This window comes from Pholcus phalangioides, unplaced genomic scaffold (genome assembly GCF_987345545.1).
Source record: "Pholcus phalangioides strain wild (caught in Gottingen) unplaced genomic scaffold, Ppha-v1.0 ptg000015l_1, whole genome shotgun sequence".
NCBI lineage: Eukaryota > Metazoa > Arthropoda > Arachnida > Araneae > Pholcidae > Pholcus > Pholcus phalangioides.
This window is the reverse complement of record NW_028301608.1, coordinates 94,613,453-94,631,659: the sequence shown is the minus strand read 5'-3', so window position 1 is coordinate 94,631,659 and position 18,207 is coordinate 94,613,453. Positions and strand designations below refer to the sequence as shown.

At 34.9% G+C, this 18,207-nt stretch overlaps 1 protein-coding gene across 3 annotated transcripts in view; it reads right to left on the bottom strand.

Annotated features, from left to right (window-relative positions):
* Positions 1–15,145, bottom strand: part of LOC149077096 (uncharacterized) — a 114,655-nt gene extending 99,510 nt beyond the window's left edge. For all 3 annotated transcript variants that reach the window (XM_089244827.1, XM_089244828.1, XM_089244829.1), the window contains exons 1-6: positions 14,909–15,145; positions 9,416–9,617; positions 7,738–7,984; positions 4,133–4,320; positions 3,551–3,626; positions 463–657 (exon numbers count right to left, since the gene is read on the bottom strand). In XM_089244827.1, coding sequence (XP_089100953.1) covers positions 463–657; positions 3,551–3,626; positions 4,133–4,320; positions 7,738–7,984; positions 9,416–9,610 — 901 coding nt within the window. In that variant the 5' untranslated portion in view covers positions 9,611–9,617; positions 14,909–15,145. The remainder of the gene's footprint in view (positions 1–462; positions 658–3,550; positions 3,627–4,132; positions 4,321–7,737; positions 7,985–9,415; positions 9,618–14,908) is intronic.
* Positions 15,146–18,207: the final 3,062 nt, after the last annotated feature.

Here is an 18,207-nt window from a genome sequence, read left to right as displayed (position 1 = left end):
GAGGGAAATTGATAGTTAAATATCAAATAATAGATGGGTGAAGGGGGAAAAACAAAAAATTAATAGTAACATCATTGTGGCAATGCGTGGTGGATGCATTTTAAATATCAAAATTAGAGATAATAGGTATGATTTGAATAATTGAGCCGCCGTCGGAAAGGTAAAATATTTAAGATGTTGATAAATATAATTGGGAGAAAATCAATTGCTTTAATTAGTACGGGGGCAAATTCTTTAAAAAAACAAGACTAAGAGAGAGAGAGAGTGCACGGTTTTTTTAAATTATGTTGATGGGCCTCAATGTATTGATGTTCATTAAAGGGGTGTCCTCATTAGCGGACAACTTTTTTGGTACCATGGGTATCTGTTATAGAGAGGTGTATACACAAAAAAAGACATTTGATATAATAAGACCCAAAAATATCTTTAAAACCACGGGTACAGAATATTTTGTCCATTTACCTTTTACATAAGTATTCCCCTTCGAATCTGTACCCAAAACAAGTCTTTTCCTCTTTTTCATCACGGGCTGTAACAAGTCGTATATCTTCTCATTATAAATTTCAACAAATGAACACCAAACTGAATAATGCATGGTCCCTTGCATAATGATACTTTGGTTACACAACTGCATCATGCTTTCTGATGGCTCTAGAACTGAGAGAGAATAAAATTACTCATAGATCACAGAACATAGCTTTTTATTAAATATGGATTTCTGTAATTTCATAATTATATTAAACACATTTAAATCCTTACACAACTTGTAACATTCTGCTAAATTTTTTTTATTTTTAAATTGAGCATACAATAAATTTTATAAGTTTATTTTTTAAATATTGAAACAAGAATATTTTTTTCTTTTACTGAAGTTTGATTTTTTTTTTTTTTTTTCATTACCCATGCACAAATGAGACTGATCTGTGGTCATTACAAGTTTAAAAAAAATTCTCATGCGAGAGATAAATTCCATGCATAAGCTTCTATAGTAGAACCCAGATTATCTGACCCTTGTTCATTCTGAACTCTTGGTAAAAACAAACAATAGTTTCCTGAGTGATAGATTTTTCTTGATAAAAAGAAGCCGTTGTTGAAGTCTTTGTTGAAATTCTCTTGCTGATGAAAATGTTATTAGAGACTTAACTCTTCAAACAGTTTTTACATTTTTTCTGATTCGCATTATAACCGTCATAAAAACAATGAAGATAAATACTTCATCTCTTCCTATAATTCCATATGCATATTCATATACTACTTTGAAAAGATATACAACAGAAGACAGAAGATGTTTATCTCCTAACTTTGAACAAAAGTTGACCCCGCCCACTGGCAGCAGGGGGGCAGTAAGAAAGGGGAAATAAGCAACAAAAATTATTTTGTTTTTTCAAAATTACACTGTTTGATAGGAGCAGCAAGAGCATCTTAGTCAACCAGAAATATTTTTTTTTTAATACCGAGCACAACTCAGGTCTATCGCCATAGGCAATTTACTACCTAGCGAGTTGTGCCGGAATTGTAAGTGTGTGTACCTAACAGTCTGAGTGAGTATCTAGTGTTGTGTATGATTTTTCAGTGCTGTCATCTATATCTCAGAAGTGAAGTGAGTGATGTGTAGTGACTGTATATTTGTACCGTTTGTAGGCCTGTTGCTCTCTGTGGCGAGACTTTTTAATAGGGAGATCGACTTGCATTTGCGCCTCGAAGTTGGGAACCACAGGAAACCGACTTCAGCCGACCACCACTGTGGCGACGGTGGGGCTCGAACCCGGGTCCCCGCGATGCGAGTCCATCACTATGACCACTCGACCACCACAGCGGCAACCAGAAATAATATTAAAATGTTGCTAAAAACAACTTTGTGGTACATTTGCAAAGCAAGGGATGGCATATCATCGTATGGACATTTGTATACACATTGGCTCGTCCCAATTATATCAGATAATGAAGGTTCTTCATTATAATGAAATTTAGATGCATCAGTAAATAACAAACATGATAGAGATATTTGCAAATATACAATCCAAATGTGGTCAAAAATTTGTTTAGACACAAATTTATTAAAGAAACTTTTTTTCTCTTTATGCAAAATATAATTAAATTCAAGCAGGTAAATCTACAGTTTTCAATGCGTGTTTTTGTCCTTTATTTCTTTAACAAATATGTTCATAGAAAATATCCAAATAAACATTATAAATAAGACTATTTTGAAAAAAGATTGCAAAGGAATTTTTCCAATAAACAAAGCTTTTATACAGCCTTATAGTTTCTACCATAAAAAAAATCAGGGTTTTTTTTTTTTTTTTCAAATTAACAATGGAAGATGGACACTCTTAAGATAAAAAAGAATACAGTGGAACTTCAGTTAATGAGCAGTTTGGTTAACGAGCAATTCTCATAATGAGCAAAAATTTTGCACTTTTTATTTATTTTCACGTTATCGCAACAGACCTGATGGTTTTTTGCTTTCGCCCACACACGTGTTATGGAATTTAAGGTAATATTCACCTTTAAGGTCTCCCGTAAGCGCACCTCAGTCAGAAAATTAACGGACGTGCGAGTGTGAATATGTACGATACGAAACTAGATAGTTATATGGTAACAATGTTACGATACTGTAACATAGCAGTGATGTGTATGTGTATCTGAAGTTTTTTTTTATTATGCTTGGAAAAAAGTTATAGGTTGATTGTATTATTGAATGTGATTTTAAGGGGGGCTAACTCGTGACAAGAGCCACTACTTGGGGAAGACCATGGACTGCATGAGGATAGCATTCAAGAACTATTGGTGAAAAATATCTAGAAGTTGATGGTAGATGAAGTTATGGATCTCTTTCATGCACCAGCAAGAGTTCATGGACGGTATCTCGTCTGAGGAAAAGGGAACTTAGGAGTCCCTCACATAAAATGAGATTATAGAGCTGTGTAGAATGTGGGAATCTGTGCAAAACTCTGTAGAAAAAGAACCACCCAAATAAAACTGTTGCAATGTGCAATCTCTCCAACGAACACTGCAATTTACTATTTCCCAGAAATCCTAAAAGAGGCAAAATCAAGTGTCATTGGATAAGGTTCTTTTTAAAAGTCATGCAAAAATAAGTTTGCAAACAACAGAGTTTGTAAATCGTCCTAAACTATAGACGTCCTCTCTCTCAGGTCGTTTAGAGTAAGTTAATTTGTAAACATTATCCTATTGTATGTTTATTTATGGCATTATCTATATTATGTATATTTTGTTGCATTATGTATAATTATGTTTAATTATTGATTGAATGTCATTTTAATTAGACATTTTTATGTGAATGAATAACTGTGGAACGAATTATCCGAATTTCCATCATTTCCTATGGGGAAGTTTGATTCGCATAGCGAGCTATTCAAATAACAAGCACGTTGGCGGAAAGAAAATAAGCTCGTTAACCGAAGTTCCACTGTAATGCCAAATTCAACAGACATGTCAAATACGGGCAATCTTCAAAATTTCCATTACATCTCACGTCACACATTCAAGGGAAACATTTTTTAAGGACAGAGGGAAAAAAATCTTTTACCTGGCAAACAATGAAGAGATGAACTCGGTTCAAATGCGTTTCCAACAGATGTCTGCCCTAATGTTTTGTCATATTCCTAACAAATTTATTATAGGTTAAGATTTATTTATATGTAAATCAAAATGTGCATAGAAAGCAATTCTTTTATTTCAACATTATCTAGGGTAATATCACAATTATTATTTTTTTCATTGAAGGCTTATATACACATAATATTGGAATTTAAAATTCTTGTATTCTGTTCATCGAAAAAGACCATATAAGGCTAAAAAACAATAAATGGCAAAAGAAAACAAATTCAGTGGTTTCTCTATACACAATGAATTTTTCTATAAAACAAAATCACCACTCTTTCTTTAATATATTCTATATTGAAAATTAATGCTTATAAACAAAAATTCTAATATAATGATATGACTTTTAGATTTAACAGTATATGCAAGTCTAGGGCATGTATAAAAGTTGAGTCCATAAATGCATATATTTTCAAAAAACCAATATTCACAAAATAGAATTTTTTTATTTTAATAACATATTTTTGGTTAAACAAAACTTGCATAAAATTAAGGGAAAAATACATACATCTTGCTCGGCAAGTGCAAGCAGGCTGTTTTTTGTAATGACATCAGTTTCATATATTGACTGGTCCACTTCCATAATCTCACACGATTTCAATGGTTTCAGGCAAGGCTTTTCCACTTGCTTGTTTTTGATACCATCAAATAAAAGCTGCAGGGTAAGAGGAATTATGCCTGGTTCAGAGAGAGTTCCTAAAAGGTGAAAAATAAAAATTCTCAGAAGTTTTCTCATTCATGCTTCTCATTCATGCAGTTTGAAGTGCAATGGCAAGAATATAAATGGAGTAATTTTTTCTCAACCAGTACCAATATGCTTATCATTAGCTTATCATTCTAACAAAAACATTTTCTTCCAATATCATAAAAAAATAACCAATGTATCTGCTATTTCACCTTAATTTACTCCAACAGCAGAAAATATTAATTTTTTAAAAGTAGCTGCATTCAAATGCACATAAAACACAATGTAATTTGGTAACCATAATTAGGTGGTTTGCCAACTTTTTGCTGTTGCGGTGCTCTTCAGTGCCAAAAATCTGCAAACATATCTACATGCTCTATTCTTATCAAGATAGAACATTTCAAGCCTTTCGCATGATTTGGAGTATACAGGGTGATTACTTAATCCTTCTTGCCTCATTTTACTGGTGAACCGTTGATCATAGAGGCATACTTCCAATTAGAAAAATTATCCATATAATGTTTATTACTCATAAATCATTCATATTGCAAGGGGTTGTATAGTTATTAAAATAAAAAAAATCAACTTTTTACATGGTCCCTTGTCTTCTCACTTCTAATTAGAAAGTTGATGTTTCTCCTCTGAGGCCAGAAAAGAAATTCTCACGTTTCTAAGTACAATATTCGAACAGATATTTGAATTCAAAAATATGAGGGAAGTTGGAAAAGAACAGCATAAATAAGAGAAAGAAGTGTCTTATAGTTTTGTTCTTTTGTAACTTTCCTCCAATTTCAAATTCAAATACCTAAACCAGGGTTGGCAGGTTTTTGACACATGGCAGTTTTTGACGGTTTAAACCGTAGTTTAAACAGTCACGTCAAAAACCCTCTGTCAAAAACCTCAAATATTGATTTCCAATAAAAAAATTCCCATTGGAAATGCACACGTTAATTGCATGTAATGTTTAAAGTGACTATGTTATACAAAGAATAAATATTTAATATGATTCTAAAATAATTTTCTACTCTCTACAGAATTATTTTGAACAAAAAATATATATAGGGGTTTTTACTTGTAAAATATACAATTTGAATAAAGCATAGCATAAACCCTGAAGGGAAAACTATGGAATGATTTGACACATTATCTGATTCAAGATGATTCTTGACCTCCCGAAATTTTTTCAACTGCTTATATATGTGCTTTGATATAAACCATCTGCTGTACTCTTTTTACAACAGATAAGTGTTTAAAAATAGTTTATTACATGATATATGTAATGTTGATTTCTGTTATTATTAAATTATCTAGATAATCACTGAGATACTCTTATTGTGCATAACATTGAAATATATCTAGCGATCAAAATACTAAATTGTAGAACTAAAATGTCATTGAATTTGGCAATGCTAGCTTGTACATGATGCTTAAGAAACTCCTGTAACTTATTCTTAGTCAAACTTAGTTATTCTTACTTCTGCACTATAATATAGCATATTTACTAGCATTTATAATGCAATGGTTTTCGAATTGAAGCTGCATTTAATTTTAAATATGCAAAACAAATGCTTTCGGTATCAAGTTCTATTGGCTCTGCTTTGGTTGAAAATACTTTTTAAAACTCTGAATTTATACACCCTGAGCTCTGAGAAATTTTTAGATGAAAATAAATGAGTTTAATTAGTGTATCAACAGATTCTATGTGAGAATTTTTACATGGAATAAAATTTTGGGCAGATCAGAAAATTTAAAATATCAAAATAGATTCTCAGTAATTATAATTCTGAATATAAAACCCTTTAATCTATGTAAAAGTAAGTGTATTTTTATATAGCATATCTATCAGGTTAAAAAAAACTATTTGACAGCATTGACAATAAGTTTTTTACTGATTTATAGTTTCTGAAGTCTAAAACCTAACTCTGTGATGCGCCTATCATACATATTTTGAATAAGCAGCTCTATTCCACTTAGCAAATTGAACACGGGTAATCAGTAGCTTAGATAAAATGAGCCACAAAATTATATTTTATATGTTCTAGACCAGATATTCCCAACGTGGGCGCATTGCGTTGGGGGGCGATGGGAGAAAAATTTTCTGAAGAAGGGGGTGATGGGACAAAAAAATTGGGAAACTGTTCTAGACTCTCTGAAAAATTCGAAATTGCAAATTATAATTAATATATTTTTTTAATTGTTGTAATAAATTAATGTTTAAAAATAAAACATTGCACTATACAAAAAAGTAAGTTTTTCATCATGTTATATACTTATTGTGTTCTAAACATTATCAAAAAGCATTCATTTAGGTTTTAGACAGTTTTTGACAGTTTAAACCTGTTTTTGACGTTTGTCATGTCAAAAACCAGTTTTGACAAGTTTTGACCCAACCCTGGCCTAAACGAATATTGCTCTTAGAAACATGGAATTTTTTTTGTTGGCCTCGATCAAGAGAGCCCGGGGGCAACAACTTTCTGATTGGGTTTTTGAGGACAAGGTGTCCGTATAAAAGTTAATTTTTTTTATTTTAATAACTATACAACCCCTTAGACCATTAATGACATATCTAGGTTCTACACGTTTAGATAAAAAAAAATTTCTAACTGGAAGTATGCCTCGAGGATCAACGGTTTACAAGTAAAATGCAGCAAGGAGAATCAAGTAATCACTCTGTATACTTCTCATCGTGCCCGAGTGGCGCAGTGGTAAGATGCTTGTCTTCCACTATGAAGGTTACCATCAAGGTCCATGGGTTCAAATAGAACGTCAGAATCACATTCTTTACCTACAGAGCCTGGGACGACCACCGATGGATGGAGCCTTTATTTCCCACCCAAATCCACTGTTTGGAAATTGGCGATATATGACTGGATTTGGTGTGCAGTACAGTGTATATACTTCTTATCCGGTCTAAGTATTTGTGAAATAGCCTCAGGAAAAAACATCTATGTTTCATTAAGTTTCATGGAAAATATAATGTCACCTTATCACAAATCGTTCATAATGATATTTGCTCAAAAACATTATTAAATTACTACAACTTCTTCACATGAATTTTATACATGTACAAGAAGCAAATGTATATGATAAATCTGTATGAAAACTACCTATGTGCAATGAGAAGTCACCTTAGATTGTCAGAAGAAAAAATTGTTGGAAATATAAATGATTTGCTGCAAAAAAAAAAAAAAAAGTATAACTTTAATTTTTATTTTTATTATGCATTCTGTCGTTTGTATAAAAAAAATTCTTTAGATTTTAGCCAGTGATTGAGGGTGGGGGGGGGAGCTAAGGCCTACTCAGAGGTTTTATCTGGCAATCAGATTTTTAAATCATAACATAGAAATTTTCAATTCCAGTGTTCTAAAATAATTCATTTAAGAGAGTGTTACCAACCGCTACAATGACAGTAATAAATAATCATTTACCGTGCATTGTGTATGTCTTTCCAGATCCAGAGTTTCCATATGCAAAAACCAGACAGTTTTGACCCTCTATGAAGTGCTGAACAGATTTCCTCATGGTATTCTCAAAGATATCAGACTGATGGACACTTGGGCTAAATGCTTGACTGAATGTGAATTGCTGTGCTGTAGGTTCTTGTCCATATTTTTTTTCATAAGAAGTGGGAATCACAGAACGAATCGCATCATCCCCAAGTACTTCAAAACATTCCTGCAGAAAGTAAAAATGAAATAAACTTCCGATTTGAACATTGGATTTTTTTTTAAATTGAGCAACAATTAAGATTCAGAAATTAAGGGAGAAATAAATTTCTAATTTTAACTGAAATCAGAAAAAGATTATCAATGTCTCAACGTATGGATACAACTACTAATAGGTCTACAAGTTTACAAAAAATTTACATAATTCTAAGATGGATAAGTGTTAGGTATTTTATACTCGCCCCAATGTATCTAAAAATCCTTTGAATTAATTCAGTTGTAAAATGCAGCATTTTCTTCCACTCATGTAGAAAATTTTAGTCTTATAACGAATGGATTTACCGTATTGCAAATTTCAAAGGAAATAAGAAAAACACAGGGTCTGTCATTTGCAATATTTTATCTAAAAGTGATAATTCCATAGTGAAGTGCAGTGGAGCCTAAGTGAAACGGAACATTACGAGACTGGAATAATATCACTGCTCAGTTCTGATTTTGCTTTCAAAGACATTTTAGTGATTTTAAAGCACAGATTCCGAATCTGGTATTGGTTTTGTCAGATTTGCTCTCGTTTTTCAGATAAAGTGAAAATTAAATTTCAATAGTAATACAACCTACATTTAAATACTGAAAAACATGTATTATTTCAAGAACTAGAGTCAATCCAACAAATATATGGGCATTTCTATGTCCTTTTCTTCGTGGTTCGACTGCAGATGTACAGTTTTTTGTTATATTGTTCAATGCTCTCGCCTGTATCAATAATCATCATACAAGTTTCATAATGCACTGTAATATTCATGAATGAAAATAAATTGAAATATAACATCAGTTTTTAAATCAGAAGCACCAAAAATACCCTGAAATAGTTGAAGTTCATTTGAGAACAAAATGTTGTGAGCGTGTGTGTGTGTTGGTGGTGTGTGTATTTTTTAGGAGGGTAGCAGTCTATTCTATTTTAGACAGGTTTCTGTTTTATAAAGAAGCATATTCTCAAAGCAGAATATGCTGAAATCTAACCTATGTCACAGAAAAATCAGTGCTACTGCAAAACCTGGAAGAATTTTAAGAAAAATTTAGAAAACATTATGGAAATATTTCCTGCAGAACATTTTGAATCAATCAAGGGTTCTTTGCAGAGCAATGCACAACATTCTGCTTTGATATGCTCCTCAAAGCATCAATAATACTATATTTTGTTTCCGTTCAAGACAGTTTTCTATCTCATTCAGCATCTGTCTGAAGAACAAACTGGTTCAAAAGCAGCTGTAGTATTTAGCAAGAGCTTTGAAAGTTATATTAAGGTGGAGGTTGGTTTTGAGGACATTAAAAGACTATGCAGAGTAATCTCTGAAATGCAAATTTTAAGTAAAGCCTAATGATTTGCAATCGAATTGAAATAAAAAAAGAATTAAATGCATTAAAATAAATGAATACACACTTGATAACCTCTCAAAACTTCGTCTGGTAGCATTGCACGAACCCTAACATATATAGGCATGTTCTCCTCCCTCTCTATCCCATTTTCAGTTCCTTCACCGTTCATGCTAATGAACTCAAGGTCCAAATTGGTTCGAACTTCAGAGGCATCTTCTTCCAACCTCTCAGGTGAAGCGTTATAAGGTGTCAAAGACATCGTATGACTGCAAAGCATAAAATAGTTGCATTAATAAAAGCAATTCTGCAATAATTAAACACAATTAAAGTTCATTTTTAAACTAAAAATAAAGTTTATTTTTTATTTACACAAGTTTATTTTTTAACTGAAAAGGTTGTTGAAAATTCAAGTACAGTCAAACAGAAAAATTAGCTGTAATTTTGTGAAATCAAAATCCTTGAGTATATATTTAACACAGACAAGTTCAAATGACTTGCACCTTGTAATGCATAACACATTAGATATTCATACTCTATCCCAACATTTGACAAAATATGATTTTTTGGCACATACATGGCTCTTAACCAGTGATCTTGCCATTAATTTCTCTGTGCACTAACTGTGGTGCACCCTTTTCTATGGAGATATGCATTTTTTTCCATTTCTGGAAGTTTAAAGCTAATGAAGCATATTTTTTATTAAAATTTATTATAAATACATTAAAACTGATTTTATCATGTTCTTTACTGGGTTTTTTTTTTAAATCAACAAAATAATTGAAGTAATTACCAATTAGTTTTCTAAATAGAAATATTGAATTGTTAATAACACAAGGTTTGTTCAAAAGTATCTTACTATAATTTCCCATGTGAAAACCAATGAAACTAGAGAGGCGTGATCTGGTGCACATATGTAGGCAATCAATGTGCACATGCTTGAATTTTTTTTTTTTTAGAGGCTGCCAGTAGACTGCCAATGAGTGAGTGTAAGTGAGCACAGTCAAATTTTTGTTCTTGACAAAATGGTAGGAAAAACTTGAACAGTACAGCATTAAATTTTGTGTGAAGCTTGGTGATTTCGAGTGGAAACAATCCGCAAGATTTAACAAGCCTCTAAAGACAAAACAATGGGTACTACACAGATAAAGGAGTATTATAGCTGCTTCAAAGATGGTCGCACATCAATGTGGAGTGCAGCATGTTCTAGCAGATCCCCAATATACAGAAATGAGATTGTCAATGACTAGGTGAGGATTCTGGTGATGCAGGATAGTCAAATCCTGTTTATAGAACTTGCACACGAGACTAACATCACCACTGGATCCATTCATTCTATTTTGACTGGTATTTCTATTTAGACTTCAGGAGAATCTCAGTAAAGTTTGTGTCAAAGCTGCTAACGATCGACTAGAAACTCGTTTGTAGATCGCACATGCTAAAGTATGCATCACATAACACAACCATCACCAAGATGAAGCAACGCAGGCCACCACCTACCAGGTGGTGTTCTGTGTTGCAATTGGCAGCCAGTTTCATTATGATGAATGCAGTAGCATTGTTTCCAAGTTTTTCTGCCATTTTATCAAAACCAAAAAAAATTTTTTAATTTAACAGTGCTTACTTGTACTTCCTCACTCATTGACGGTCTGCCAGCAGGAAAAAATTCAAACATGCGCGCTAGGATTGCCTACATACATGCACCAAACACTGCCTCCCTAGCCTCAATAGTTTACATATGCACATGAAAAATTATTGCCAAATACTTTTTAAACAAACCTTGTATTCAATGAAAACAACGTGGGTTGTTCAAGTACAAAATAAAGGTAGGAAAAATATTTTTCGGGAAATTTCGTAGCTAAAAAAGGCATATTGAAATTTAAAATGGCATGTAAATGGAATATCTTATACGTGTGTTACCGGGGTTCAACAAATCGAAGATAATCTAGACACCAGAATAAATTTTTAGGAGCCATTTTTTCCCCACAGAGAAACTGGTCAAAAAACATGTCAAAGACTGTTAGGTACATACACAGTTACACCTCTGGCACAACAACTACACAAGTAGTAAATCGTCCATAAATGGTGATAGACCTGAGTTGTGCTTGAATTGAAAGAAAGAAAGCAGTAGCGGTTAAAGGAACAAAATTTCAAAAAATCCAAATGGCAACACACACTTTTATACATTGCTAAGTGGAAAACCATGAATGACATTAGAATGGTACCTGTAGCACCGTAAATACTAATGTAGGATGTCTAGGGACAGTAATTAATCTACATTGGTTGTTTCAACATGTTGGTTTGTCTGTCTAGCAGTGGCATTCATCATGCTACAGGTATCGTTCCATTTATGATTTGCTACTATGCTGATCTCTTTAGAGTGAATAAAAGTGTTGCCATTTGAATTTTTTCAAATTTTATTGTTGCAACTGTAACAAACAAATCTAGAGCCAGAAAAAAATTTTCACCGAAAGAAAAAGCTCCAAAATAATATCACATTTTACTTTTTCAGGGGACATGACCCTCTTTCATGTTGGCAGATATGCTGCTATAAACTTGTAAACATTTTGTGCTACTCTCAGCCTGCTATTTAATAACTACACAAAGATAATTTTAGGCTCCAATATCAATTTTGTAGCTGCCAATGTGATCTGGCCTCTGGGATGTCCAGCCATGAGCTAGGTTTTTGTCTTTCTTTGGATTCCCTAGAGCAGCGGTTCTCCACCTTTTTTTGACTCGCTGAGTCTTTTTCAGTATATAATTTGTATGATGGAGCCCTGTTTGATTCAAAGAGCCCTTTTTTTTTTACATAATTTTTATGACAGAACCTTGTAGGCCTCTCTTATTTACTTATCAAATTTACTGATTCATTTTATTTTCCTCGAGTCACCGCGGAGCCCCTGGGAGGGCTACACGGAGCACCAGTTGAGAGCCGTTGTGGTGGTCGAGTGGTCATAATGACGGACTCGCATTGCGAGGATCCGGGTTCGAACCCCACCGTCGCCATGGTGGTGGTCGGCTGAAGTTGGTTTCCTGTGGTTCCCAACTTCGAGGCGCAAATGCAAGCCAATCTCCCCATTAAAAAGTCTCGCCACAGAGAGCAACAGGCCTACAACGATTAATTATTCAATCATTGCACTTCACTCATAGTTAGAAAAACTGGTGACAGATGGCAGCACTACACAGAAACAAACTTTACGTCAGGTTTCACTACGCGTACACACACATTCCCGCATGTACCAATTCGTTAGAGGTCCCGCAAAGGAATATGGACGAGGTACATGTGTGGTTTAATAGTAGTAGTGGTTGAGAACCGCTGCCCTAGAGCATACTTCGAAATACCTATATTTCGAATTTCATTCGCGACTGATTTTCAAGGTGGTTAGGGGCTTGTATATTGGCAGTTATATTATGACCACCCTGTATTAACACAATGAAAAGCAAAAGTGCATTGAACCATAGAGCAATATCGTTGCATGGGCAATTGTCAGAGTATCCTTACATATGATTTTCACTGTATTTTAAAAAATGGCTATGTATTCAAACAAACTAGACTATGTATAGAATAGAGATGTCATTCTCTGCTATTGATACAAAGTACCGAAGACTGGATATGATGTAGAGATTGTTTTTTTAAATTAAATTCACAGGCCTCTGCTAAGAGTTCAGCCACTGCTCCTTGTATTCAAGGTGAATGTGCTAGACCCCTACGCAACAGAAACCTATGATTACAGCTGCAACAATTTTATTATGTTCCATTCGCATTTACATATTCGCGTGCAGGTATATCAGTGATTGGACAAAATAGTTTCTGCACTATTAAGCTTTCGTTTATTTTGCTTCATCGCGCATTGGTGGTGTATGTTCCGCTCTCAGTTGCATTTCAGCACAGATTGCTCAACAGAAGCAGTCCAAATCATACCTTGTAACATCTTCTAACCATGCAGAATTCATTTTTCTGGTGAATTGGATTTTTGTAATTTGTTTAAAAAAAAAATCAGTAGTACCAGTGTACTTCCGTTCAATTCCATGTGGAACATATGGATTATTTCGATTTATGACATGGATTATTATTATTACATGTGTGGATTAAAGGACATGTGGGTGCCTTACTGATTACCCGATTTCTGAAGTGGATTATTACTGCGCTGTGAAAGGAGGATAAAAAAAAAAAGCAGCAGCAGCAAAAAAAAAACGGTTGAAACCTGAAGTCTGGATGCCCATAAGGATAATTAAACTGTTTTTACCAAAAAATCCCATACAGGTTTCACTGCGTTTGAAAATTTTACAAAATCTGTGACTGGAATTTCTTGGCATGCAAGCGAATGTGAGTATTCAGGCCATTTGATAAAAAATTAAAACTGGTGTGCAAGTTAGAAGGGTGCCGAATAGCATAGAAGGAATAATAATGACTGACAAAGAAACAATAGGGTAGGCCCACAAGTTAACATTGTTTCTCTTTACTGACCCCCCAAAACAGAATGTTTTGCATTGTTCTGCAACACGCCCTAGGTTGACTGGAAATGATCTGCTGTAAAAATCTCAAAGCGTTTCTTGTACTTTTTCCTTAAAATTCTTCCAGATTGTTCTGCAGTAGTACTAATTGTTCTGCGACATACGTCACAGATTTTGACATATTCTGCTTTGAGGTTTACTGATATTTAAAAAGTCTCAAAATTCTCAAATTATGCATCACAAATCCTAGGGGCGTCGCCAACCTTTGTCAAGGGCATCGCAGTCAGCTGACGATTTCAATGTATGCATGTTTGCTGTTCTGAAGCAGTTCTTCGTTAGACTATTCTGAGAAGCAGCGGACAGATGTTGACTATGGCAAGGGAGCCACAGATGACAAAAGTTTGAGAACCACTGAGTCAATGTATTTGAAAAATAACTTGGGTGTTCCCAGTAAGTTACCTCCTTTGATATTTCCCATCATGCAGCTAATATGCGGGAATACAACATAAATGTTTGCCCAGCACACAAACTAGTGAATGGGACAGTGCTCCAGCCCGAGAAAGTGAGATAATTCTTGTTTTTTCAAAATAAGAATTTACTATAGAAGGACCCCCGCAAATACCCTAACCAAAGCACCCTGCAGCACGATATAAGGGGTAGCATGGCTCTATCAGCCCCTCCACCATGTAAAAGCCATGATTTCAAAAACATTCGAGAGTAAAGCATTAGTATCTCAACCCCAATCTACATACCAAACTCTACATTTTAGTGATACGTATCACGTCTTCCAACCCGAACAATGATGCTATAACCAGCAACATGACAAATCATGCAGGTAAACATTACACAACATTTTGGGTTCATTAAGAAAGTTGCAAATTGCGAAACAGCAACAGTGGCATCGCATTATTCACGTTCAGTGTTGACACTTCAGAGGTGGATAGGAAGCGAGGAATAACTGGGCAGTATCACAATAGGTCATGAGAAACGAAATAAACATGATTTGCATGTTGAAATGGCGCCCTCTCGATGCACAGAAATGAAGGAAAGGTAACGGTAAGCAGCTGAGATATGGACCGATGATAAAAAAACATCAATCTCTTACCGCTGGGAATCAAAACTGCATCCGGGGAGAAAAACTCGCTGATTCTAGAGAAATCGAGCCGATACCACCCAGTTTATTTGCTGCTTTGCACCACAATGGCGAATGGCACCCACAAATTTTGAACGATCCCGGGCACCAACAGAATCACGATATTATGGGGATCCAAAGTTACGATGTAGTTCGGAACGGTTACGATTAAATAGGATCTGCGCATCTCATGGAGTTATTCTTTCCTCCATGTGCGCATCTCCAGTGAAAATTTGAATGAATTATTTTCAAAAAAATTGTTGAGAATGATTATGGAGTAAACTGCATTTTAAAACAATTTGAAATAAGAAATAAAAATACGAAAGTTTTTTCAATAGTATAAATGCTGAATTACGTGAGATATGATGAAAAATACCAGATGAATCATATATATTCGAAAAACAGTTATCTTTTATTGCAATCAATGACATTTCGAAGTCGAAAATCGAAACAAAAATAATTAAATTAAATTTTAAAAAATGCAAGAAATATTTTATGGTTTTTATTTCATGATGCATGCATGGTTTGACATGAAACATTATTTCGTGAATCTGAGCCTGAAATGTGTTTCACACGAAACAACTTTAACGACCCGGCAATGATGCATTGTGTGTCTCCAAAAACTGTCTTCTTCCATGAAATGTTGCATCACATGAGGGAACCCGGGAAGAAAGGCTCTTCCGGTGACCTCATCCAGGGTTGTCACTGGGGCAGGACCGTCTTAAGAGCATCATGGGGGAGCGGGGCCCGGGACAAGTGATTTTTCTGAGATATCTGGAAAATTATCGAAAATTTCAACCTGTTCTCATTTTTGTGAGGCTCTCCTTCTCTTGAGACTCCGGGCCGTGCCCGGATAAGCCCATATGCGTTAAGATGACACTGTACAGGAGCAGGCGTGTTTGGTGTCCCGGACACTGGACTAAAGGAAGCGCGAACCTAATCCATCCTTCATGTTTCTTCTGAATTATACTACCAGATCTAATTTTGATGGAGGTGCCCATACGCAGGGTCTGTTTCTCGCATGAGCAAACATGGCGTGCACGTGCCTAGGATCCACGAATTTCCAGGGTCCTAAAATTGGCTGCTTTTTGTACTATGAACATAGGCCTTTCTCCCCCCTCCCCATGACTTATAAAAGTTTTTTCACATTAATTAGCTTCAACGAACACTATATGTGGGGGTAAAAATGGATATTTGCCCAGGGCCCAAACAGCCCCTACTCATATTAACCTGAAGCCCGATTTCACCGTTAGAGAAGAAAGATTCCACCTGAAAAAGGAACCAGAGCAGGGACGTCTGTATTCTAGACGAGACCCTGACCAGAACCTCGTGATAGTGAAATGTATTTGCCATTATCGAGAGTAAGGAAAAAAATTGAGTCAATCCCATCTTTCTACGTAAGGGAACTCCCGGAAAATATTTCTTTACACATAAGGGATATGATGCTGTCATGATGCCTCTGCATTTCATTCAGATACAATATACAAACGTCAAATTGAAGAAATAGTTAATCATTCCTAATTGACGTAAACTAAATTTCCTATACCAAATGAAGCTAATTAATGTCCAAAAAAATTTTTCGTAAGCTTTAAGCCAAGATTCTATAACCAGCAACATTATAATATACACCTCCACGTGTACGATGTATATTCGCTGACTAATTTAACATCTTCGAGCCCCCCCCCCCCCCCCCATCCTCTAAAGACTAAAGAACATGAGATATGAGATTCCTCCTTGGTCGGAGCTCTGACAGTCTATGTTTCAACATGGGCGTAGACGGGGTGAGGTTATAATCTCCCCGAGCCGAAGATTATAGTGTTTATTTTGCAGAAAAAACATACCCCTGCACAAAAAATAATTTCGACCCCCCCCCACCAGCGAAAATCGTGCGGAAGGCTATGTGCGGAACCACGTTTTCGCAAGGGCTGTCTCAAGATTATCATGTATCAAGTGATTTTCCTGAGGCCCTACATAATAAATTTAAACACTGACTCTTTCGAAAATTTCAACCAGTTCCCATTTTTATAAGGCCCTCTTCTCTTGAGGCCTCTGGGCCGTGCCCATGGGCATATCTCCCTTAAAATATTATTTTCGTTCTCTAGCTCTACCTCAAACAGTGAGAAAATTTCGTCTTTCTCATACTGTATAAATCCACTAATATTACAAGTTCAGGAAAAAATCTCAATGATATATATTTCTCTTTCTTTTTTTCTTAAATTTCGAGCTTGATTTGTTTTTTTCAAATCGTCTTGATAGCACGGGGTCCCCAAAGATCCCTGCTCATGCACTTGGGCCACCCATGTCCCTTTCTTTTTTGGGAGGGCCTTGTTTCAATGTTCGGAGTGGGAAAGAGTTCCCGAATCCAGTTTGATTTTTAACTTCAACTTACAAACACAAAACTATGGATAAAAGGAAAAAGTCTTTTTTCATTTATTTTCACTTTCTTATAAGAGTGAATCTGTTTAAGACGAACTCGCTGCATACGAAATAAATATTTTTCATGTTGGACATAAATCGCTGTTTTTTTCAGTAAATTCAGTTGATTCAAGTATTTTCGGTATTTTTCCGACTCGGTCTCAACGAGGTTCGATTGTATTACAGAATTCCGACACAGCTCGAACTGATGCAGAGGACGATGTTTTTTACAACAAAAACTTTTTTCCATTTGGATTGGTACTATCGATAATTTCAATTTTTTTTTCGATAATTTTTAGATGAGATCTTGGATGGTTAATTCGTTTGAAAAAAATGCAAAATAAAAATGTTAATCAAAGGATCTATGGTTCAAAGTTTGTTACAAAACTAATATTGTTCTTGTTTTTAAAGAACTAGCTTTTACAATGATAGAAGATTACTCGAATGACATTTAAATTGAAACATTTCTATACTAACATTAGTTTGAACGAAAATCTAAACCAACTAAGTGAACATACTTCGTCAAATTCTTGTACTTTTTTTCTTTCGTCAATAACCAAAATACACGAATTGTATATGGTTTTCTAAATTTTTACCAAAACAGGAGGTTTTGCGCTTTTATTTTTTCCATTTCGTTCATTTAATGACATAAAATTAATATCTAGTAGGTGAAGTGGATATATTGGATTAAATATTTATACGGATGTGCCAAGGGATATTAAGCCATAGCCAGCCCGTTCTAAATCACCTCTGTGCTGTCGTGTGGCCATATTCACGGGCTCACATCGCGAGGATCCAGGTTCGAATCCCACCCGCGGCACAGTTAGTGGTCGTCTGAAGTTGGTTTTCTGTGGTTT